The sequence below is a fragment of the Carassius carassius genome, chromosome 5, assembly GCF_963082965.1.
Source record: "Carassius carassius chromosome 5, fCarCar2.1, whole genome shotgun sequence".
NCBI classification, from domain to species: Eukaryota; Metazoa; Chordata; class Actinopteri; order Cypriniformes; family Cyprinidae; genus Carassius; species Carassius carassius.
Genome location: NC_081759.1, coordinates 31509356 through 31534008, shown reverse-complemented (window position 1 = coordinate 31534008; position 24653 = coordinate 31509356). Strand labels below are relative to the sequence as shown.

Here is a 24653-nt window from a genome sequence, read left to right as displayed (position 1 = left end):
CACAAGGAGAAACTGCTACATGTCTCATTGCTCATGTAGCACTGTGATGTAGATGAACTGTGTTCAGTGGAGAGGACTATTGTGATTTTTTTTAATCATATCCTGAATCTTATGAAAGCCTGTACACATGCTGGCACAAGTTACACAAAAATTAAGAATTTGAAAGTAATAGGAATCTTAAACACGTTTTGTCATTTTTTTTGTCACTTCCTTTACACTCAAATCTGCGGACATAACTGGATTAACAACAGTGTTGTCAGTTTAAAGGGGTCTGTTCTCAACAAAAACAAATAACAAATTACATGTTTTATCCTTTGGTAAATTGTTGTTGTGATTTATGAGTGTGTTTTTTATGTTTTTGTTGTATATTGTATAATTGTATACTTTTATTATTTGTTGCTGCCTTTTTGGCCAGGTCACTCTTGTAAAATAGATTTTAATCTCAATGAGTTTTAACCTAGTTAAATAAAAGAACTTAAATGAACTAATATGTATAAATTCAAAAAAGGCATAAAAATATTGGAGACCGTAGTTTTTGAAAAAGTAACCTCCTCTATTTGGACTAGATTGACATAATTTACATTGTACCATCTTCTCCTTCTGTTCTCTCCAGAACGTTCACTCTGCTCTTTCTAGAGGTGTCAGCTAGAAGACAGAATGAAGTGCCAGGTCATTGTGTACCGCGTCTATTGTGTGTTTAGTATTAGCATGACAGAAGTGCCACTCGACTTCTCCTTCATTCATTAATAAGACTGAGAAACCTAGTCCCACGTCTGCCTTGAAATGAACTAAGCATCATGGCTGCCATCTTGGATCTCTAGAACTCTTGTAACACAGCATAAAAAAATCACTGTTTTCTCAATGATTTGTTTCTGTGAGAAGCTGACATTTTTAAGGTGTTTGGGGGAGGGCAAAATCTATTATATTTTGTATTTGCAGTGCTAACTAGGTATCAAGCAGGTATTGTTATATTAAACTTAACAGAACAAAGAGGCATATGGAATCTAAGAGGAGATTTGTACTACCCAAGTGCTACTCACACTGAGAAGCAAACTCTTTTGAACAGTGACAAGCCCACTTACACACACAGTAGCAGGCTGAGTGCGTTTGTGACGGCTACTTGAGGCTTCATTCACGCGAACACTGCTTTTTTCCTTGTCAGACTGAGTGAAGACTTTAAATAAACACTCAGGCTTTGAACCAATAAGCCAGTCTCTTGGCACATGCTCAACTCTGATCCTGTTTAAAGACAACCTCATTTGTTTCCTTAGATGTCTAGAGTCTCTAGAGTCTAGACTAACTCCCTCTGTAAACATTTATGTTTACAAGATCAAGTGCAGGCACAGATAGAGCCAAGATGTTTGACTAGCGCATGCCCATGCAGGGGATGTCAGGTGGAAATTAAAGATTTTTTAATGATGGCAGACTCAGAGCATTATTGATTAAATTACTTTATAATGACTTAGATATTTAATGTTCATTTTATAGCATATTATATAATTTCATGAATATGCTTTCAAGTGTACAATAGAAAGTAAAAACATACATTCATTTACCTTATGTCAGATCTGCATGTAAAGTTGTTGTATTAGTTTGTATAGTGAAATAACCAGACACATAAGTAAGATGATCTTTGGAATAATTTGAAGCCAATCTTTATGAACATTATAAACAGTATTACATGGTATTGTTAATCAAAATTATTCACGCAATTATATGATACAGAAACATTATACACATTTGCATTTTTTTTACACTAATCAATCTTTCATACAAAAATAAACACAATATTTATTAATCTCTTTGAATAGCAGTTTCCACAATAGTTCATAATAACTTAATATATAGCAGAGTACATATTTCCAACATTTTCTTTACATAAAGGACAACTTACTGCTTTTCATAGTGTGCGGATTTTGGCAGCTTAACTAGGTTTTTAAAAACAATCTTTCACTATGGGGTTCTGGTTTTCTTCTTCTCCCATTTTCTTCTTTATTTTTACCCAGTTGGCTGATTCTCTCGTGTAACTGTACATTTACGCGCTTATAAATCAAACCAATGTTTTGCCCTTTGAAACACAGGCTACTTTACGCGGGGCAGCTAATAAGACATTCTATACAAAACACAAAAAGTCTGGTCATATTTTTGTGTGTAGGCTATATCTACAATAAAGTGATAAGTAACATGCTACTTTTACCGCGGGAATGTGATCATGTAGCGCTACTGTTGTTTGTAACCTTGAGACTTGTGTCTTAATACTCCGACAAATACGTCTTGTTTAACCCCCTCCACACACGCGCGCGCACCTTTTGTTTTTACTTCCACGTCTGGGGGAGGGGGTTTTTGGGCTTAATTTATTATTGCCAAATATGCAGTTAATTCGGAAAACATGCCCTATCTAACTATAACAAGAGAAGAAAGTGTCAAAATGGTGGACATCACAATCGAACTCTTCTGTGCTCTTAAATCCCACGCATCACTCTCTTCGTCCTCATAATCCGTCTCGTAGTCATATTCCAGTTCGTCCTCATTATCTGAAAAGCCACTCCCGCCATACCGGTCGTTAAAGCAAAAGTTTTTCATGCTGCCTTTGACATACTCGCATATGGTCCTCTCTGTGCCGTCGCACACGCAAGTGTCCAGCTGCAGGGCTTTGGGGATGGAGCGCATGTTCGTGATGACCCGCCGGCAGTCGTCCGAGCAGCGCTCTCCACCGAAGAGCTTCCTGCAGTGATACAGATAGTCCCGCATGGCGGTGCTGCACTCGGGATCCTTCTCACATTGCTTACGCGCTTCGGTGCAGCCCATGTGGCTCGTTCTAGGTATACAGGGCTCAATGGCTCTCTTGGTCATCTTGCACAGAGTGTCCGAGGCGCATTCGCAGTCCTCCAGTGCCGGGCCGTTCACAGTCAGATTGAGCTGAATGATGGAAGAAATGCAATGGCTGGGACATTTCTTCCTGTTGCCGTTTATCACCGGACCGCACGCGTGTAGATACTGTGTGTACGCGTAGTGACACTCCTGTTCTCCTTGGCACTTGATGATGGCTTGCCAGCATATCAAACGCTGGTTGTGTGCCGGTGATGCGGTGGATGAACGACTATAACATACCAATGCACAGCCGATGGACAAAATCAATATTTGCAGCCGTAGAAAGACTGGAGAGTTGCCAGAGTTTGCCATTCCTTTATGATTCAGAAGCTTGAAAGTTAATTATTAGGTCAAGGGATAGCCTACCATTTGTTGGTTTATAACCCATAATGTTTCTCCACCAGAGACTGAGATAAACAATTCCTCTTGTTCCATGCCCACCGTCTAGCCGCGTTCTTCTAACCCCTTCAGATAGTTAAGTATGCTCATATTGTTCCTTCGATATCCGCGGAAATGTGTATCGAAACTCCTCCATGGACAAAACACCAAATGGTTGAAAACGAATCACATTTGCTCACTGCCGCGAAAGCATAGCGTGCAGCAACATCTTGACGCGCGTCCAGTCTTTATTCTCGCTGCTCTTTGTGCAGTAGACTAATCCAGCAAGGAATCAACGGTTTATAAAGTACATCGAAACATTCCAAAAGCGATCTCGCACTGCATCTTGTTCAAATAACAAAGCAGGAAAAAGTTCAACTCACTATGATTCCTTTGAGATGTCTTGTTGGATCTGTTCAGTTACCCGGACCCCAGAAGTATGCATGCAGCACACTATTGGTCTGATCAGTTGTTGTGATTTCTGACGTCACTTGGAGGGTGGGGGTCAGAACTTGATGGAGGTCGAGAATGTTGAGAGGGTGCGGGCCGTGATTTGACTTGATAAAGCGTCAGACCCCGCCTACGGTGACACAGAGCAAGAATATTTGGCTATCAAAGTGCATTGCATGTCCCTGCCCAGTCAGTCATCAGACAGTACCCTAACAGCAATGCTTATCTATTTTCAGTTCTAAGTAATTATGTGTAATTATTTGAGGTTATTTAGCCTTCAGCCTGTCTTAAGAAGTGTTTTATTAAGTATTCATGCATCTGCACTCCAAAGATATATCATGAAGGAACAACCTTTATAGGGAAATATTTGAGTTCAAGCTATTACCTGTTAATTTATAATTTTATTTTGTTTGATTTAAAAATGGAATGTTATTGATAATTTGAAAATAACTTAATCCATTGTATTTTTAAGGGAAATACTCAGTTCAAGTTTGCTTTAAATACCAACAAGAAAATAATAAAACATAATTCACTTAAGATCAAATGAAAGATTTCTATATGAAACAACACGGCAGAGTTGTGTCTGTGTGTGTTCTTATTTTTAATATGGTTTCATTTTGCATTGGTTTATGTCTCTCCATGTTTGTACAATCCATAATTAATTTAACAGGCATTCTGCAGACAGTTGTTTTATTTTGCTTTATTTGGATAATTGGATTTGTCTGTTTAAACAAAAGGATTTCAAAGATGTTTTCCAATCACCGCTTCTCCATTTTGATGCATGATCTGATGATTTCAGTGTTAATATTCTAGCTTCATATGTTGTCAGTGGGTCTCATTCAATAAGTTCAAAATTCTCATAACAACTATTAAAGATTTGTCCAAAAGTCAAGGCATGTGGACACATGCTTCTCTATTAGAAACACTTGAAGGAAGTTAACTTTCTGTGATTTCTGTGATGACATGCACTGGGCACTGCATTTGGTCAGCAGCTGACTGCATGAACAATCCTTTGATCCTCTCTTAATTGCTAAAATGGAGCAAAATAACAGCTGTTCCATCACACTTCTTTTCTTTTTTCTTCTGTTCTCACCCCAAAACTTTCCTATCCCCTCATTATATACTCCACAGTATTATACAAAAAAGCCCTTTCTCGTTCATGTTCAACATCCAGATAGTTGCAGGTCTGCATTTTTTAGAGATTTAATCAGTTAAACTATATAATTCTATAAAATTATAATTAGATGTTACACATTTGATGGATATCTCACGATTATGGAATAATCCTGTGCTTTCCATTTCTCAGTATCTGATTATGATCATCACCTGGCCCAGATCTGCGGAAAAAGAAGGGGCAGTTTTTGAAGAACAGAGTGGACAGTGTTATCCATGCTACATTGATCCTATCACACTGAAACGCTCAAACCACAAAGTTCGGGCAGCTAGCCAAAAATGCCCTCTACCCCACTCCCACCTTCCAACTTTTTTCCTTTTTCCAATTAGAGAGATTAGATGGCCCATTTGGGAGGAAGGGAGCAAACAGTCTCATGCAAATTCTCACATTCCACAGAAAAACTGTAATACAGCACATCCATTTCTAACATAGCTTCCTCACAAGCATGTTTTTTTTTTGTAGTAAAGAAGTTACATTTTGAACTGATTGGAAATGAAAAAAGTGCTGCAGTTTTGCTATCTTGTGTGATTTCATTTAGCAGAGCATGAATGTTTAAAATAATAGATCAATGAAATCACAAACTATTTACACAACAAGAAATGAAACTGCTTGCCTGACACTGAGAAAACAGAATATATGCCCTGCACATTTTCGCTCACACACAGAGGACTCCAAGCAACTCCAGAGCTCAAGGCTTCACTCCTCACAAAGGATGAAATTGTTCAATCTGCCGAGACTATTACTGCAAGATGTTGGTATTTCCTTTTCTTATAGAGAGAACTGCTGTGAAATGTATTCAGAATCTCTCTGAGGAGTTGGTTGTCCCCTCTTGCCAAGCTGTCAGACCTGTTTATCATTATTTGCTGAAAAGTAACCCAGGCTTTACGATCAGAGGAAAAACTAAAAGAGAACTTTCAGTGGAAAAACCTGGATCTAAGATGTGTCTAATAATTTGCATAATTTCAGTTCTAGAGAAGTTCTAGCTCTTTTTGTGCATGCTACTGAAATCTATCCTGATTCACGTCAGTGTTGGATGCAGGCCAGAAATGAAGTGGGCCAAATTTTTTCTCACTCAGATGAAGTCTGAGGCATGAACAGACAACTCTGTCCTTCATAACTTTAACCAGTTGCATGCTTAAAACTATTATAGGTATAAACTACAAAAGTGCCATTCCTTTAATGATTCTCATATTACTTTATACATTTCTCTTTATGGTCAAAAGAGCTATTTAAAAGTACCAAAGAAATCACAATATATGAAGACAGAATTGAATGTTTCAATTGAAACTTTTTGTACTGTTGCCCATGGTGACAATAAGTCATAAGAACTCTAGATTAGGAACGAAGAGTTTTTTAGTATTTTTTTTTTATTTTCGGAAAAAGGCACATGACTTTCTCGGCGCTCAAGAAGTCTCAGTCTTCACGTCTCCACCACTGTCACAAATGTTTACACACACTGAAACCTCGTTGCCAAAAACATATGCATCAGGACCTCCCTCATCAAGAAGCTCTCAAAGGCACAGCGATTGCCCACTATGATATTTGTATGTTGCCAAAACGCCCTGGCTCCACCAAGCTGATTTAATGGAAACAGCTGTTAACTGTCTTTCTGCTACTCTCACTGGTCTGTGTTTGCTTAACTGTCTGCTTTTTTCATATCTTAAGCAAATGTTTCTGAATGAGCTGTTGCAGCCACTCGGGTCTTTTATTAGGAAGACCCTTTCTAAAGCTCTTTATACAAATACCATCTGTTGAACTGAACAAATACTTAAATGGAATTTCCCTCTTTGAAACTCCATGATTGTAATGTGTGGCTAAGGTCTAGTATGTCACACATTCATCTTGTCTGTAAAACGTTTTGTGTGTGTAAAAAGCCATTTTGTATAGTCAACCATCTCAGCTAAAAGCTTTAAATGGATTGTTGGCCATTTACTGTCCTAACTTAGCCAACCTGTAATGTGAACGTGACCCTAAAGTAATGGTTTGGTAACATTTAAACAGTAAAGCATCTGTAAATGAATAGAACAGAAGAGAGGGATGAAGTGGTAAAGCTGTTTTCTTAAACTGAATTTAAAATAATTTACCAAACTTTTAATCACTTCTTTGAAACAATCGTAATTTAATATTTAGTTGTGTACTAGCCAGAAAACAGTTTATAAATACTAATAATTCTAAATGGAAGGCCCCAAACATGCTGAATATTTTTCTCTTGCTCATGCTTTATTGAAATAGGATACTGAATAAAATTGACCCCAGATTCTCATTTTGTTACATCAAACTAAGTACAGCACTACTTAGATGTCATTGTTTTGAATCATCTAAACACACACTTAAGCAATTTCTGTGACTTTGAAAATGAGCCGCATGCTTCTTTCCCACTGATAGAATTGTAAAAATGAGTATCTTTAAACTGATGTACATCAGCACTGCTCTTGGATGTACTTCAAATCCACATATATTCATAGTAATAACATATAGTTTAGATATGAAGTCCAAATGGAAATTGTGACTTTTTTCTCTATTATTTATCTGAGAGAAGTTGATAGGTTGCAGAAGGGATAGATTGCCCATCTTTATGAGTGTATAGATGACATCAGAGAGTCATAGTTTTAAGAGAACTGGCGAGCTAATGTTTTTGATTCAATCTTGCAGGACCTTATATGTGCACTGATAAATCATTCATAATAAACATGGCAACATCCCATAAAAAAGAATAATCTATTTTGATGTTATCAAAACCTTATTCATTGCAGTATTACTGTATCAACATGCCTCTGTCATATTAAAAAAAGCTATTACAGTCAGCTGCTGCTTAGAAATGTTAACATAGAGAACATTTCTGCAAAGTGTTACCAATTTTTCATCACGAAGCAAATGAAATGTGTTCCATGTGGGCTAACTGACATCATAGCTTTCATGTCCCAGGACGGTTTGACCCATTAAGCCTCACGATGTTCGCTGATTAAAAGAGAATTCATGGTGGTCCTGAGCAGAGCTCTTATGCTCACACTGTAGTGTAGATCATTTTACATTCTTGTACAATTTATGATCTTATACTATAAAATATTTTTGGAAACTGACATGCAGCTGTTTTGTTGGTCACTAAGTTACAAATCAACACAAGTTCTGGTGTACACTTTCTAATCAAATAAAAAGTACAATAGTAACAACTCTCATGCTGGTTAAAACAAACACACACACAAAACTGAATATCTTGTACCATGACCTGGATTCATGTTTAAGTGTGTGATCACATATGCACAAACACTGAAGTAAAGCCATTAGCTTCAGCTTTGCAGCAAGTGTAATGGCACCAGCTCTGTCCCTCTCATTAGGCTCATGTTGTTGTTGATTTGTTTGGGGAGGGGATATGAGATGCAAATAAGGTCTCTTTTGGCTATTGTAGCCTGTATCTGTCCTTCTCACTTCCCTCCCCCTTCGGATTATTATTTCGGCTGGAAAGTTCCCACGAGGCCTGAATGTTTTTACCGTAAGCCAATCAGTGACATGAAGGCAGAGCAGTGTGAATGATCCATTGTCTGTCCGTGGAGGGCTGGAGAGAGGGGAGGAATTGTTGGGCCTTTAGCTCACCACCATCAACACAGATGACAGTGAGTTTCTGAATAGGTAAATGAATATAGACAAAAATCTGAAATGTTAACATATCTTCATTGCATCTGTGTTAGTTTCCCGCCTGATCATTGCAGTATTTCAAAGGAATGAGTTTGGAAGACTGCCGTCTTATTGATCAATAATATCAAGGAACCGAATGTTGAGAGGTTTTTAGGATTGAACAAGGTAACAGAGGCTTATTTTACCAAAACCGGCATCAGCATTCCGTGGTTACAAAAAATGTCATCACTAGCAATAATAAATCGATGTGTAAGTCTACAGAGATGAGCTTTCCTCACATTGCCTTAAATTCCCAATTGGGTGGTGCATTTGGAATTTTTACTCCTTTGCAGAAATTGCACCTTTAAAGCATAGTTCACCCAAAAGTAAAAATTCTGTCATTGGCCCTCAGATTGTTCCAAACACATAAGACCTCTGTTCATCTTCGGAAAACAAATTAATATATTTTTGATGAAATCACAGAGCTTTCTGACCCTCCATAGACAACAACACAACTGCCAAGTTCAAGGCCCAGTAGGGGAGTAAGGATATTTCTAAAGTAGTCCATGTGGTTTTTGTGCAGCTACGAGAACACTTTTTGTGCACAAAGAAAACAAAAATAACTTAATTAAACAATTCTTCTCTTCTGTGTCATTCATGAAAGTACATACTGGGAAAAAAATGATTCATTGTTGTCTATGCAGGGTCAGAAAGCTCTCAGATTTCATAAAAAAATGTTTATTTGTGTTCCAAAGATAGCGAAGGTCTTACGGGTTCAGTACGGCAAAAGAGTGAATAATTAATGTCAGAATTTTCATTTTTGGGTGAACTATCCCTTTAAGAGTGAAATAACTTGTTACTCTTACCTTTAAAGTGACAACTCTAAACCTTAACCACCTCTAAAAAAGCGAATAGCAGTATGAACATACATATTACTACTAATATCCATCAAAGTTACAATATTGTCTGTCTGTCTGTCTGTCTGTCTGTCTGTCTATCTATCTATCTATCTATCTATCTATCTTTTTATTTTATTTTTTACATTGCCCCTAGTTTAAATTTAAGCTCCCCCCCCCCCTGAGGAATCTCTGCACATCCCTGATTATAACTGTATTCGATTGCCATGATTTGAACAACTGAGGATAAATAAATACTATCCAGTATAGTCTCATGTGCACACTGCAGGCAGAGTAGTTTGATTTTGAGTGAAAACATGGCGGAAAAGCTGGGAGGTTTTAAACGAGTGCTAAGGGAAGTAGGCTATACAAATGAATATATGAATGAATAATCAGGATAAGAAATTCTCATACCTTTACATCCCTAAGTCATGCACTGACAGCTACATCTCAGAAATGTGTTGTAACAATTACAGTGATTGCCACAATACTGAGATCAGTTCAGTAAAAGTGGGAATATCCTGTCTGATGACATGCACATATTGAGGGGAGGAGAATAGAGAGCATGGCTGAGGGCCTAACCGCAATATCTAAATATTGACTGTACAACTTGTAATCATGTTTGGTCTGTGGACAGGGTGAAAATAAACACCAGTGTGTGTGTGTGTGTGTGTGTGTGTGTTCTCTCATCCCATAATAGAAACAGTGCAGACATGCCTTTTCAGTATGTTTAGAGCACTCACAATTAAACATGCACAAATCATTAGGATTAGAAGAGATGTATCTCGTCAAGACTTTTCATTTCACTTTTCATTGACATTTGCAATTTTTAAGCATATGGAGCTCATCAGCGTGGTCCTTTGCATTGCAATTGCTTGAGTTTTCAATGCATACTGATATAAATCTTTTCATGTGGGTGGTCTTGGAAATAAGAAGACCTTCTGCACTGAAACAACAAAATAAAGCATTTTACTTTCACTTTAGGGGTATGCTTCGCTTTTCTTCATTGCTATATCTTCATAATTCAACCTATGCAGTGGGAAACAGCTTTTCCTGATCCTTCCAGTGCTGGAATGTCACTGAGCAAACATTCCTAGATTTAAAAAAAAGAAGTAAAACAATAACTTGACAGAATAACATAGCATAGCCTTTAAGTAACTTTAATGTTCCTCACAAATTATTTTCCTTTAGCATAACAAAAACATATCTAAAATATGGAATCTAATTAACAAAATGTATTTATAATTAAATTCTTTCAGCTTTAACCATTATATTAAACTAGTTTTATAATCATGTCTGAATCCCTCTCCTAACAATGGATATAACCACCTTAAGACTAAATAAACAGTATGAGAAAGCATTTTACAAGGAATCTTTTGAAGTGGATTATAAAATGTAGTTCAGTGCAATCTAACCATTTATAAAGCATATTTTCAAGCATTTTCCTATCCTATGTTTGTTCATGGACAACAACAAAAAAGGTCTATTGTATGGCAAAATGGGGTAAATGGCCCATTAATTCTGCACTGGCACTGAGACTGAGAGGTAGAGACAGGGAATAAGAGAGACATGCCATGTTATTCTTCTGCTTTAATTCCTTCCAATGAGTTTTGGAAGGGCTGAGGGGAGGAGCACGAGGGGGAGCTCAGGGGAAGAAAAAGAGGGCGAAGAAAGGAAAAAGAGGGGGAATATAAATTACCCGAGACAATCAAGCTAGAAATGGGAAAACTGAGATCAGTCTGATAGAAAGGAGAGCGTCAAACTGTGGTAATGACACTGAAATTTATAAAAGCTTTAAATAATTTTGTTACACACTTCTTCAGGTACTAAAGGAACGGTTCACTCAAAAATGAATATTCATTATTTACTCTCCCTCCTTTTTTCCTATGTAAAACACAAAATTATATATATTTCACTTATTGTATGTTGAGACGATCCTTCGTCAGCCTCTTACCCAAATATTTGCTGCAGCATCGCCCTCTAGTGGGCAAACTGAATAAAACATGCTCCTCCTCGCGTGAGAAAGCGTCCTGTAATTCCGGTTATAAGACTGTTACTTAGAGGTTTTGTTGACCTAAACCACATAAACTACAAAATATCATAAGACAAATGAAAGTCAACTTCTATCATTAGCTACTGTCATTTATTTGTAAGACAGCATGTTATTTTGCTATACAAACAACAGACCTGAATTTTGCTAATGATGGATGGATGGCATTACTGTCTGTGAGGTTTGCATTTCAGTGAAATAACACACGACCAGTGCATACAGACATCATAAGTAACCCCCAATTATATTTAATTATAATTTTACCTGGTATCTATCGATGGAATTGTGTGAGCAAGATGGTGAAAAATTAATTCAACTATCAACCCAGAATACTTTGTTTTGATGGGTTTGGGAGAAAATGCAAAGTTACACTGATCTATGTTCCAAGGGGATATACAGAACTACAGAAGCAGATATATAAAGTGAAAAAGTCTGGTTAGCAGGTATTATGCAAAAATAAGAGAAGTCTTTTAAAAATAAAGATTAAAAATTAACATTCAATGAGATTCACAAGAAATATTTTTGTGTGATCTACTCTGGCTAAATAGTAGTAAGACTAACTCTTATGGTGTTGGTTACATTAGGTTAAAAAAAGCATTAAACTGATTCTGTCACTGAGGGAGAATTGGATTTCAAAATGTGACGCACCGTAAATACTATTGCTTAAGTGTTAAAACAAAGGCACATGACTAATAAACAGAATGAGAAATAACACCAAGGGTCAGTAACAGTGTGAAGCCACCTCTGAATGACCTTCATACAAAAGCCATTTGATTCATTCAGATAGCATTTTATCAGAGCCTTTTCAAGACTCCGCAAAATGACCGACACAGGTGTCTGGGGTGCAAGCCAGCGTCTACGGATGCAGAGGTCTGCAAATTCAATTACTTAAATAGGAAATCATAGGTTTAAGGCAACATTTCTGTGCCCAAAGCAAAATTCCTGATGTGTAAAGAAATGAAAATTAATTGAAAAGATAACAATGAAACAAACAAACAAACAAACAAAGTACTTCATTGTCATTCTTGGTGACTGTGCAATAAAAACACACCAACTCTACTGACCATGCTTGCTGTGACGCAATCTGTGGTCCGGGGGGTGCAGTAACATTTCACTACCTCACTGATGTGAAATCAAAAGGAGCTAAACTAAACTGAGGTTCAGTGGGGAATCTCTCTTAAATCTTCAACAAACAAAAACCTTGGATTGTTCACATTAGAGAGAAACTAAGCTCTGTACTACAAATCTCCAGCGTTCTTCTTTTCTATAGATCGTAATGTGCTGAATGCGTGCTTTGCAAGTGACTAAGAAAGAGAGTGAAGCAAGAGTGAACCCCTAATGCGAATGGAAACAAAGGCGAGTAGGGGAAAACGCTTCGGTCCATGCATTATCTAACTTGGTTGACTGTAATATTTTTAAAATCGAGAGCACCCTTTTTTTTTTCTTCTTTTCATGTCCATAAAAGTCCTGCCTGCTTTCAAAGCGCATGGCTAGTATTCACCACCTCTGCCTTTCTACCCATTCTCTCTCCAAAGAACCAGATGAATGCTATGATCGGGCATGCTAGTGGCGAACACCAGGCCCGCATCGTTCTTGCCATCCAGTCCGTTGAGCCACGAGGTGACGCCCGGTAAGAAACTAGAGCCACGTTTGGATTTGCGGTAGGCTGGTAGTGGCCAGCGGCCCACGGTAACTTCAGTCCTCAAGTCCATAACATAGAGGTGGTGGTTGTCAAAGAGCAGAGCGAACACCTCGCCAAAACTAAGCAGAGAGAGACTGGACGGGTCCTGCTGTGGTTTGATGACTCTGAAATATGAACGAATCAGTAGATTAAACACAAATGCCTATCCTTTGATAAAACAAAATATAGCTTCACAAATTTGCTGATTTGGTTTATGGTCTAGAAATAGTGTAGAATCCCAAATATTTTAGAACATTTATACGTTTGAAAGTAAAAAAAAAATACAGTTCACTCTCTAATATAAAACAGTCAAACATTTAAAGGATAGTTGATTGAACAGGGTTACTGGTAACTTGGCTAAAAGATTAAGGGGCAGAAATTAATGTACCTGACGACATCGAAACTTGCAAAGTCCCACTGGTATATGCCCAGGTCTGAACTACAGACAATGTACCGGCCGTCAAACTGTAACCGCGGCTGTAAGCAAACACTGCGATCTTCTGACACCGATAGAGTCTTTAAGCACTTACAGTTGATCTCACAACCTATAGGCCACACCTATGGACAAACAGAACCAGATATACATCTTATCATCCATATGAACTCAGAATTTCATGTAACTACATCAATGCAACTAGGGGTGCTGCAAAAATATTAAATTCAAGTTTATTTGTATAGCGCTTTTTACAATACAAATCAACTTTACAGAAAATTACGTTTCTACAATATTTAGTAGTAGCCTATAAGTGGTGACTGTCAGTTTGCATATGACAGGAATTTACAGAAAAATTAATACAAGACGTAGTCAACCAGACGATGAACATTATTAACAGCAATTATTATATGATGCAATCACACTTGTAGCAATATTAGTTTAGTTAATTAAATACTGGTTTTGATGAGAACTGTGTGATATCTGTGATTTAAAAAAAAGAAAGAAATAGCTATTAAGTTAATACAAGGATCAACCATTTGTAAAACACTCAGGGAAATAAAAATATTTGCACACGTGACTTATATTACCTTTATTTCATACTTATCAACACTCAGTAGTATGTAGTCACCAGGACTGTGCATCATGGACTCCACTTGGCTTTTTTGAAGGTGCACCTAAACAAGCACAGATGAACCATATAGGCATTCAACAAACTCAATTCCAAAATAAATAAATAAATAAAAACAGCTAAATAATACACTTCAATTTTGCACAGTGAAAACTGGTCGAGTGTCTTACCTTAGTGACCCACTCAGTGTGTCCAGTAAAAGTGTTGACACAGGTTCCTGAAGACAGGGACCAGACTTTTACAGTGAAGTCTGCTGAGCCACTGACCAGGGTGTCCAACTCATCGTTGTAGTCTATGCTGAATACTGCAAAAAAAGAAAAACTTTAGGATTATGCATATGCTATGTCTTGATGACATGACACAACCATGAAGGAATGCACTGACAAAAAATAAATCATAGGTAAAAACAACTATTAAAGTTCATTTCTTTGTGCCATTTAGCTGGAAAAACATTCTGGAGAATTTGACACCGACCGGCCCCAGTATGTCCTCGGAATTGCTGGATTTTGGCACCAGTGCTCCATTCCCAGCATGCAATGGTGTTGTCAAAAGACCCAGTCACCAGTTTCTGCTCATCAAACTTGACAGTGGCACAAGTGTGGGTCTGGATGCCGTAGACACACTGCCCTGTTCGGACATCCCATAGTTTAGCTGACAGGTCATCAGAACCTAAGAGTAAGGACATCTCTGATCAGTGCACAACCGTGATTGTCATTAAAAACAAGTAACATCTAAAGTTTCTTACCCATGCCCAACCAGTAAACCTACTGAAATGAATAGGGCTGCCCTTGACTAAAGATTTTTCAGTTCGACTAGTAATCGTGATAAAAAAATTTATTAATTGTGCAGCTCTACTAATAAGAACTCAAACACAATAATAAAGCTTGCCACAACACAGTGGTAGAAGTAATGATGATGAATGTGTCAGGGAAAAACAGTAAGATTAAACTGTATTAACATTTTAACCTATTGATACACTATTGCTTTTTGTGATTTCGGCAACACTGACTCATCATCTCCACAGTAGTGATGCGCCTATATGTTGCATTCGTTTTCAGATTTGAATTGTTTCATTTAAAGTAGGCATTTCACTCTTTAAGATACTTGAATAGCTCACATTTTTCAAGGTTAACATTAGATTGAGTGGCCATGTAAAGTTGCTACTACTTACATATTTCAGATAATAAGTCATATTTGAAGTCGATGAATGATTTGCCAGTGTTTGGATGTACTGTATTACCACAAAATCCAGCAGTTAACGGTCGTCACTGACTACGGGACCTCACCACTTCCTGTGGATTTAAAAAAAAAATTCTGCGACTAATAAAATTTTGGTCGACCGAGCCTCTTCTAGTCAACTTATTAGGGGGCAGCCCTAGAAATTAATTGCCTACTTGGTTTCCCTCACAAAGAAGTGTTGTTTTGATGCAAGAGAGCAAATATGACTTTGAAAAAAGAACAAAACTACATCCATATTCAGTTCAGTCTATAAAAGGCCAACATAACTTTACGCAAACCAGGTACTCAATTTATTTCAGGTTAACATGCATGTAGGGCTGTGCAAAAAAATCGAATGCGATTTTCATGCACATCTCACCAGTAAAGATACTCCTGTGATTAGAAGTATATCTCCAGCACGTGCGTTCAGATCAGGGTTGCCAGGTTTTCACAACAAATCCTGCCCAGTTGCTTCTCAAAACTAGTCCAAGACTAGCCCAATCGCGCTTCCAGAAGGTTCCCAGATAAAAAAAAAATTGCTTCCCGGGGTTAAAATATACGTTTTTTAGCAGGGTTGCCTTGGTAAAATTCGCATTTTAGGTGCTAAATATCACGTTATTTGTATTGGGGTCGCTTTGACCGGCGGACATGAAAAACAACCACAGACTTGGCAACACTGGTTGGCATTTACTACACCGAGCCATAATTCACTGACAATCTACACAAAATCGATGTTAAAATCGCAGGCGATTCTTTGTCGATTTTGAAAACGATTTTGTGTTAGTTGTCGGTAGACTACGGCTCTGTGTAGTAACTGCCACACCACCTGAACCAGTGTTGCCAAGTCTGCGATTGTTTTTCATGTCCGCGGTTTGAAGCAACCCCAATACCAATAACGTGATATTTAGCCCCTAAAATGGGAATTTTACCTGGGCAACCCTTCCAAAAAATGTATATTTTAACCCCGGGAAGCAATTTTTATCGGGGAACCTCCAGGAAGCGCGATTGGGCTAGTTTTGGATTAGTTTTAAGAAGCAATTGGGCAAGATTTGTTGTGAAAACCTGGCAACCCTGATCTGAACGCACGTGCTGGAGATATACTTCTAATTACAGGAGCGTCTTTACTGATGAGATGCGCATGAAAATCGCATTCGATTTTTTGCACAGCCCTACATGCATGGATGGAGGCAGATGTGAATGCAAGCTTGGGGTCAACTTAAAAAAGGCATATATGTCGCTCAACTTGAAGATCGGGCTATAGAAACTGGATTAAAAATAACGAGCTCAATGCAAAAACATATGCAGATCAAAAAGATGCATCCAGAAAAAAAAGTTAGGAATTTTATGATGACTAACATCTCTCCTTCTGAACACACCTCCAGAAAAGACAACTCAAAAAAAATTTACACACCTGTACAGAGCAGCCCATCCCGGTAGTAGAGAGCATATACCCGAGCACTGTGTCCAATAAGAGAGCTCGTCTCAAAAGCATCCTCCTCCCTAAGCTGCTTCATACGCAATTTGGCTTTTAGATAAACACCTTTCCAGTGTGTCGCATCCTGGATGGACTCATCGATGCGCCAGCCGAGGTCTCGACACACGCTCTGCCACACTTCTGTACAGGCATTGATGACTTTATTCCACTGCTTGCACACCAGACAGCAGGTGAGCAGGGTTTGGGGGTCCAGCCAGCGGAGCAGGTAGAAGGCCAGCTCTAACGGCAGCAGGCGCAGGAAATCCCGCTTCAGGAGCGCTTCCAGCCTATTGGACAGGTGTCGCAGTTGGGCGGCACCACTCAGTGAGATGAGGTGGTCCAGCGATTGGTTGCGCTGCTGGTCACTTAGCGCCAGGAAGGTGGCGGAAACTGACTCCAGCCACCCCTCGAAAGCCGCCTTTTCCATGGGCACATGAGGGCGTCTACCTGTTGACACATGAAACGATCAGATCAGACATTTTGCATTACATTTGAAAAACAATGATGTGGAATAAACAATACTTTTCATAACGGAGCAAGAACAATACCACAATAGCTGCATCAAAAGCAATACAAAAGGAAAAAGCTTTTTCAGATCACATAATGGATGACTACTTTCCACTCTGTGATGCAAACTTAGATGAATGATAATGTAATCTACATAGCAAAAAAATTTCCAAAGAAAAAAATGTCTCCGACAAAATTGAGACATCTCCATGACAACTTGGCTGAGATGCTAACACAGATTTCTGCACAGAAACTGACAAGCTGTCATTTCACTAGAATACAGCTCTCTGGTTTCCAAACACACTTGCTAAAAAATTCGCTAGCTCGTAAAAAAAAAAAAGGATGACCAAATCAATCTCAAGAACAGGGCCAGCAGCTATTCAAAAACAATATATCGTATTAACCCAAACTTAACAGTAAGCATAAACAGAGAAGACAAGAAACACTCACCATTTCCAGCAGAATCAGTGTGAGGAGAGCGCTAGCTATCGTTAGCCGCGCTAGCTAAGCTAACAGGTGTCAACGCAAATCGATATCGCTCTACAAAAGAGAAACTTTCATTTCTGGAGTTGAGTCACAAGCTGACTTTGTCTGATGACAATATAATATTAGTGACACAAAAAACAACGAAACTCCCCGCTAGCTGCCGTCAGGCAAATTTCTAGAGTCCCGAGCTAGCATTATAACACACAACAATATTTGAATCTAACGGAAACGATTTGATTCAGGATATTCATTAGCTCTCTATTCGTTTACATTTCAACGGCTGTATTATTCCAAAACGTAATATCATACGTTAATTTTAAGTACATTTGTTGTTGTTCTTTTCTGTTTGTGGAGTTGGCTTGCTAGGCTACGATACAGAGACTCCGTTAGCAATGAGGAATTACAGCGACAGGAAGTTGCGGCCGGGACACGAGCGGGAGGAAGTCAGGGGGAGTGTCCGCCGCCTGTCACTTTTTCAAAACATACATTCCTTTAAAACTCTACGCAAAATACTGTGAGTCATTATGCATGAACCCAAAATTATGTTGTAGCTTAAATATTTTACTCGTTTAGTTAGAAGTCACACAAACGTGTTTATGTGGCGCAAGTTGTTTGATGGTCAATAGGGGGCACACTTTGCCAACAAACTGTGACGTTCAGTCATTAAAGAATAATATACATTAGGAGTCGGTAAGATTTTTTTAATCTGATTTTCTTGTTTAAACTTAGTCTGTTATTCTCTCTTATTTGATAAAAAATACAGTAAAACAGTGATATTGTAAATTATAATTATAAAATAATAAAAAAAAATTAATATATATACAGTACAGACCAAAAGTTTGGACACACCTTCTCATTCAAAGAGTTTTCTTTATTTTCATGACTATGAAAATTGTAGATTCACACTGAAGGCATCAAAACTATGAATTAACACATGTGGAATTATATATGGAATTATATACATAACAAAAAAGTGTGAAACAACTGAAAATATGTCATATTCTAGGTTCTTCAAAGTAGCCACCTTTTGCTTTGATTACTGCTTTGCACACTCTTGGCATTCTCTTGATGAGCTTCAAGAGGTAGTCACCTGAAATGGTCTTCCAACAGTCTTGAAGGAGTTCCCCGAGAGATGCTTAGCACGTGTTGGCCCATTTGCCTTCTGTCTGCGGTCCAGCTCACCCCTAAACCATCTCGATTGGGTTCAGGTCCGGTGACTGTGGAGGCCAGGTCATCTGGCGCAACACCCCATCACTCTCCTTCTTGGTCAAATAGTCCTTGATGCCTTCAGTGTGAATCTACAATTTTCATAGTCATGAAAATAAAGAAAACTCTTTGAATGAGAAGGTGTGTCCAAACTTTTGGTCTGTCCTGTATATATATATATATATATATATATATATATATATATATATATATATATATATATAATAAATAGTTCTTGCGATGGCAAAGGTACATTTTCAGCATGAATTTTCAGTGTCAGAAGTAATTTCTTATTATCAGTGCTGACATGAGTTGTACTTCTCAATATTTTTGTGGAAAACGTGATATACAGTACAGACCGGAAACATTACTTTTTTTTAATGTTTTTGAAAGAAATTTCTTCTGCTCATCAAGCCTGCATTTATTTGATCAAAAATACAGAAAAAACAGCAATATTGTGAAATATTATTACAACTTAAAATAATAGTTTTCTATTTGAATATACTTTAAAAAAAAAAAAAATATTCCTGTGATGCAAAGCTGAATTTTCAGCATCATTACACCAGCCTTCAGTGTCAAATGTAACATCCAGTCTATCAAATGATCATTTAGAAATCATTCTATTATTCTGATTTATTATGAGTGTTGGAAACAGTTCTGCTGTCTAATATATTTGATGAATAAATGGTTAAAAAGAACTGCATTTATTCAAAATAAAAAAAATTCTAATAATATATATTCTTTACTATCACTTTTTATCAATTTAACACATCCTTGCTGAATAAAAGTATTGATTGATTTATTTATTAAAAAAAGAAAGAAAAAAAAAAAATTACTGACCCCAAATTACTGACCAGTAGTGTATATTGTTATTACAAAATATTTATATTTTAAACATAGCTTCTTTTTTTTATTTTTATTTTTTTACTTTTTATTCATCAAAGTATCCTAAAAAAGTATCACATGTTCTGAAAAAATATTAAGCAGCAGAACTGTTTCCAAATTTGATAATGAATCATCATATTAGAATGATTTCTAAAGGATCATGTGATAATGATCCTAAAAATTCAGCTTTGCATCACAGAAATAAATTATTTTTTTATATTCAAATAGAAACCTATTATTTTAAGTTGTAATAATATTTCACAATATTACTGTTTTTTCTGTATTTTTGATCAAATAAATGCAGGCTTGATGAGCAGAAGAAACTTCTTTCAAAAACATTAAAAATAGTCATGTTTCCAAACTTTTGGTCTGTACTGTATATATATTTTTTTAGGTTGGTTTGAATATAACAATCTTATTGTTATGTAAGAAACATATGTACAAAAAAACATAAGGAAAATAGTAATATTAATAAATTATGAAAATAAATTATTTAAGACATTAAACCCCCTGGTACATATATGGTAGCAACCTCAAACCCAAAGATATCAGTGAGGCCAGATTTGTTTAGATCATAGCCTGAAAGCAGATAAGATATTTTAGATATATGTTTAGAAAAACAAGGTTCAGGGAGGAGTGTAACCATTCAGAATGACTGTGCATCTGTTAAACAGTGATAGTGTCTCTAATGCATGTAAACACGAAACAGTCCCACCCTGCCATACTGATACCTACCACCTGCTGTTAACAACTTGTCCAACAAGGCATGACATGACAGAAGGGAGGTGACCCTACATTCCAACGGCTGACAGTATCTGAGCCCAAGCAATCCATTAAAACTAATGGGCTGTCAAGTGAGGTGGCTGAGCCCAGACAGCAAGAAAGTGTAGATGGGTGTTTCTGCAACCATGGGCATTTTTGACTCTTCAAAATGTTTGAAAAAAAATCAACCCCTGTGAATTTTAACCATCAGAGTCTGTTATACTGTACATATAAAAAGGTCAACAAAACTGCATACTTTTTTCTTTTTTAATTTCTATAAAAATGTTATATATTTCAATATCTTTTTCAAATTGTGTGTAGTTTTACTGATATTAAAAAATAATATACAAAATAGGGGATTTCATGGTTTTCTCTACCATGTAAAATTTAGACACTTACCTAAGATGTCAGTTGTTTCCATACACACAAAAGATAACATAATTAGCTTGTTATGACAGATGTTGCAATTTTAATGTATAAATCATCTCAACTTAAGTGTTAATATATTTTTTTGCAAAATAAAGCAGAGCTGCAGTCATGGCCTCTTGTGTTGGTAAGGATACAATCTTAAAGTGCCATGAAATCAAAAACAGGCTACTTCAGAGAACAACAGTAAAAAAAAAAAACCAGAGGGTATTGCATGTGTGAAAGATAGTAGTAATTTTGCTATAAAGAACTCAAACTGTCATTACAAGTTTTGGTTCCAGGTGAGTCTATGGGCACGGTTTCTTTGAAAGTCTGAAACAATGCTTCCTGTATTTTCCATCCGAGACTACTGCCTTCTGCGCCCACTATCAAAGGTTTGTACACCCAAATATGAAAATGCTGTCATTAATTACTCACTCACATGTCATTCCAAAACCTTCTTTGGAACATAAATTAAGATATTTTTGATGCAATCTGAGAGCTCTCTGGCCCTCCATAGACAGCAAAGATACTACCATGATCAAAGCACAGAAACAGAAACCCCTGATGTCACATGGACTATTTTACTGATCACCTTACTATGTTCTGTGCTTTGATCGTGGTAGTATCTTTGCTGTCTATGGAGGTTAGAGAGCTCTCAGATTCCATCAAAATATCTTAATTTGTGTTCCGAAGATGAACAAAGGTCTTACAGGTTTGGAACAACATAAGGGTGAATAATTAATGACAGAATTTTCATTTTAAGAGCAGCTGTCACATTAGGTGAGGGTTCTAGTGGAGCAGCATGTAAGTCATCATCAAATGGGGATGGTGGTGTGTCTGTTGAAACAAACTGATTTGAGGCATGCAGTACTTTGTGTTTTGCCTTCTTGTTTCTTTTATTTAACCCCCACTGCCGCCTTTGAGATTTTTCTCTTTTTGTCAGCTGGTAGACCCTTTATCTGGCCATTTTTCTTTCTCTGTTTGTAATGTTCTCTTTTTCCTTCTGCAGATACTCTGCATACCTCTCTGAAATTTCTCATTTCCTCTGCATTTCTTTGATCTTATTGTTGATCAATTTGGTCTCATATAAGGTTGCAAAATGTCATGTTTAAATATCATATAACAGACTGAATATTTGTAATTTATTATACAGTTAACCTTGAACTGGTCTTTACCACTACACCTAAATTTGTTGCGGTATAGACATGTTGTGAAAATAACATTTTTGCTCAAATTGCAGTTAATTGGCAACTAGCAAGGTCTACTACATTAGTTTTGACTCTTAGCATCTAAATATACACAAATTAAACAATAATATACAATTTAAAAAAATTTAGTTCAAAGTACAGAATTACTAAGCTGTATGGTAAGGACACGGGATAAATGCTGACACAGAAAATATTATATTTACCTTATATTTTTGGGATCTTTTGAGTGAGGTACTGTAGTAAGGTGGTCCAATCTGTCAGCAATGTGCTCACATACTAGTTTCTGTTTCCATAGAAACTAGACTTGTTTGTCTTTGATAAAATGTCATAATAAATAAAAGCCTTTTTCATCGTTGTGGTAAGGGCTCAAATGTGTGGGACAGGCACATTTAGTTGAAAAAATCATAAAAATGATCAATAAATAATACAAAGCAATGTAAGATGCTGTAAATTAATATGTACGTATATTAAACAATTCCATTTGAAATAATGTCAAATTGTAACTCAATAAGCTTATTTTACATATCTCAACACTGTGACCAGAGTTGTGGGACATGAACAAAAATGGTATTTGGACCTATAAATGCTTCATCATTTTATATGAAATCACATTAATCATTAATTATATTTTTGTCAAGGTGTGCAATTACACTGTGAATGTATTTAAAAAGCATCATATGACAAATTTTTACATAAATCTAAAATTTCTTAAAAGTGCCCGTAGTTATATATACCAGATATTTGGTATAATCAGTCAGCGTAGTTCTCATATTGGTTGGAGGAACTAGTGTCATGATAAGATGTTTAGTAATATCCACAGCATGTATCTAATATCACGTGTTACATATGAGTTGTTGATCACTACAGATCTGTAGCACTATAGATTTAATACATAAACCATGTATAACAGTATAGAAGCAGTCAGATAAATGTGAAACAGCTTAATTCATTTTTTCTTTTCTGATGCCTTTCATTGTCTGTACCAGCTGTCATTATTATTCATGAGACTAATATTTTCCATGAGTAAAATCTGGTTGGTTTAACTGATTAATGAACAATGCCAAGTCTTCCATTATGTTAAGCAAGCAGCAAGGTTCTGTCTGCCAGCTTGAACCTTTCCATCTCCATTTTTGGTCCTTTCAGCCTGGAATCTTTTCACACTGCATGTCCATTACCAGTGTTGGGGGTAATGCATTACAAGTAACGCGAGTTACGTAATCAGATTACTATTTTCAAGTAACTAGTAAAGTAACGCATTACTTTTTAATTTACAAGAAAATATCTGAGTTACTTTTTCAAAAAAGTAACGCCAGTTACTTTGTATTCCCATTTTTTGACTGACAAGCCTCCTGTTCCCATATTGGGAGAAATCGGAAGTATGGAGGCGTTGTGTGCGCTGTGTGAACATGATGTTACTGTAGTTCTAGGCTAAATGTGAATGTGCATTAATTCATCCCACTCACAAAAAAACAAAACAGATTAAGTATTCATCAAATTAATCAAAACAGTGAAATGCAAACACAGAATATGACGCAAACCTGCTATAACTAAATATATTAAATAACACAAATGTATCTATTCCCATTTTATTAACAGTGTCTTTGCTGCTGACCTTTAATGATCCAGTTCAACCATACTAATAATTAAAAAATGACTTTAGATAAACTAACAATTGTGCTTCATTGTTTTTTTTTTTATTGCTGAAGAGTGTTGAACCTTCTTCTCCTGTGTTCTACTGTACAGACGTGAATTTACTTTTTCTTCAGCCTGAGGTTTATTCATTACACTTTTTGGTGTGAAAGGGCTTTTACATTTGCTATAAATAGAACTTATTATATTAAAAACAATCAAGCCCTGCTCATATTTAAAAAGTAACGTGAAAGTAACGCAAAAGTAATGTAACATTACTTTCCATAAAAAGTAACTAAGTAACGTATTTAGTTACTTTTTTAGGGAGTAACACAATATTGTAAGTCATTACTTTTAAAAGTAACTTTCCCCAATACTGTCCATTACACAATTTCTATTGAAGAGTGGAGTGTGGAGATAAATGTTTGAAGCCTTCAGGCACGATATATTCATGAGCCCTGACTGAATAATAATACAGAAATTTGACTGACTGCAAAATTAGCTCTTAAAATATGTTGCCAACCGAAAATGTATTTTCTTTTGTTTGGTAATACCAGTGTTGATTCTGTTTCTACATACAAATAAAATATTATCGCTTTTAAAACAAAAGGTGGTGATTATTAGCTAGAACATGCAATATTCTGTGAAACTGCTTCTTTAAGAGCTATGCCTAAACAGACCCCAAGACATTTTG

The 24653-nt window shown here is 36.7% G+C and overlaps 2 protein-coding genes across 2 annotated transcripts; both read right to left on the bottom strand.

Annotated features, from left to right (window-relative positions):
• Positions 1–2342: 2342 nt before the first annotated feature.
• On the bottom strand, positions 2343–3705 carry LOC132141265 (growth arrest-specific protein 1-like). Its single transcript, XM_059550627.1, has one exon. It carries the CDS (start codon positions 3181–3183, stop codon positions 2395–2397), a length of 789 nt encoding a protein of 262 aa, XP_059406610.1. The 5' UTR covers positions 3184–3705; the 3' UTR covers positions 2343–2394.
• Positions 3706–11502: 7797 nt separating this feature from the next.
• On the bottom strand, positions 11503–17314 carry fbxw2 (F-box and WD repeat domain containing 2). The gene is made up of 6 exons (XM_059550626.1): positions 16806–17314; positions 14651–14845; positions 14347–14480; positions 14136–14222; positions 13501–13670; positions 11503–13237 (listed from the first exon to the last, which is right to left on the bottom strand). Exons 1-6 carry the CDS (start codon positions 17293–17295, stop codon positions 12946–12948), a joined length of 1368 nt encoding a protein of 455 aa, XP_059406609.1. The 5' UTR covers positions 17296–17314; the 3' UTR covers positions 11503–12945.
• Positions 17315–24653: the final 7339 nt, after the last annotated feature.

Excerpts from the sequence above, each read along its gene's own strand:
- LOC132141265 (XM_059550627.1), bottom strand. The coding sequence starts at position 3,183 with ATGGCAAACTCTGGCAACTCTCCAGTCTTTCTACGGCTGCAAATATTG.
- fbxw2 (XM_059550626.1), bottom strand. The coding sequence starts at position 17,295 with ATGGAAAAGGCGGCTTTCGAGGGGTGGCTGGAGTCAGTTTCCGCCACC. Across the intron at positions 14,846-16,805 it reads GGATGGGCTGCTCTGTACAG|GTTCTGATGACCTGTCAGCT; the intron begins GTGTGTAAATTT and ends CCTTACTCTTAG. Across the intron at positions 13,238-13,500 it reads GCAAGTTTCGATGTCGTCAG|AGTCATCAAACCACAGCAGG; the intron begins GTACATTAATTT and ends TTCATATTTCAG.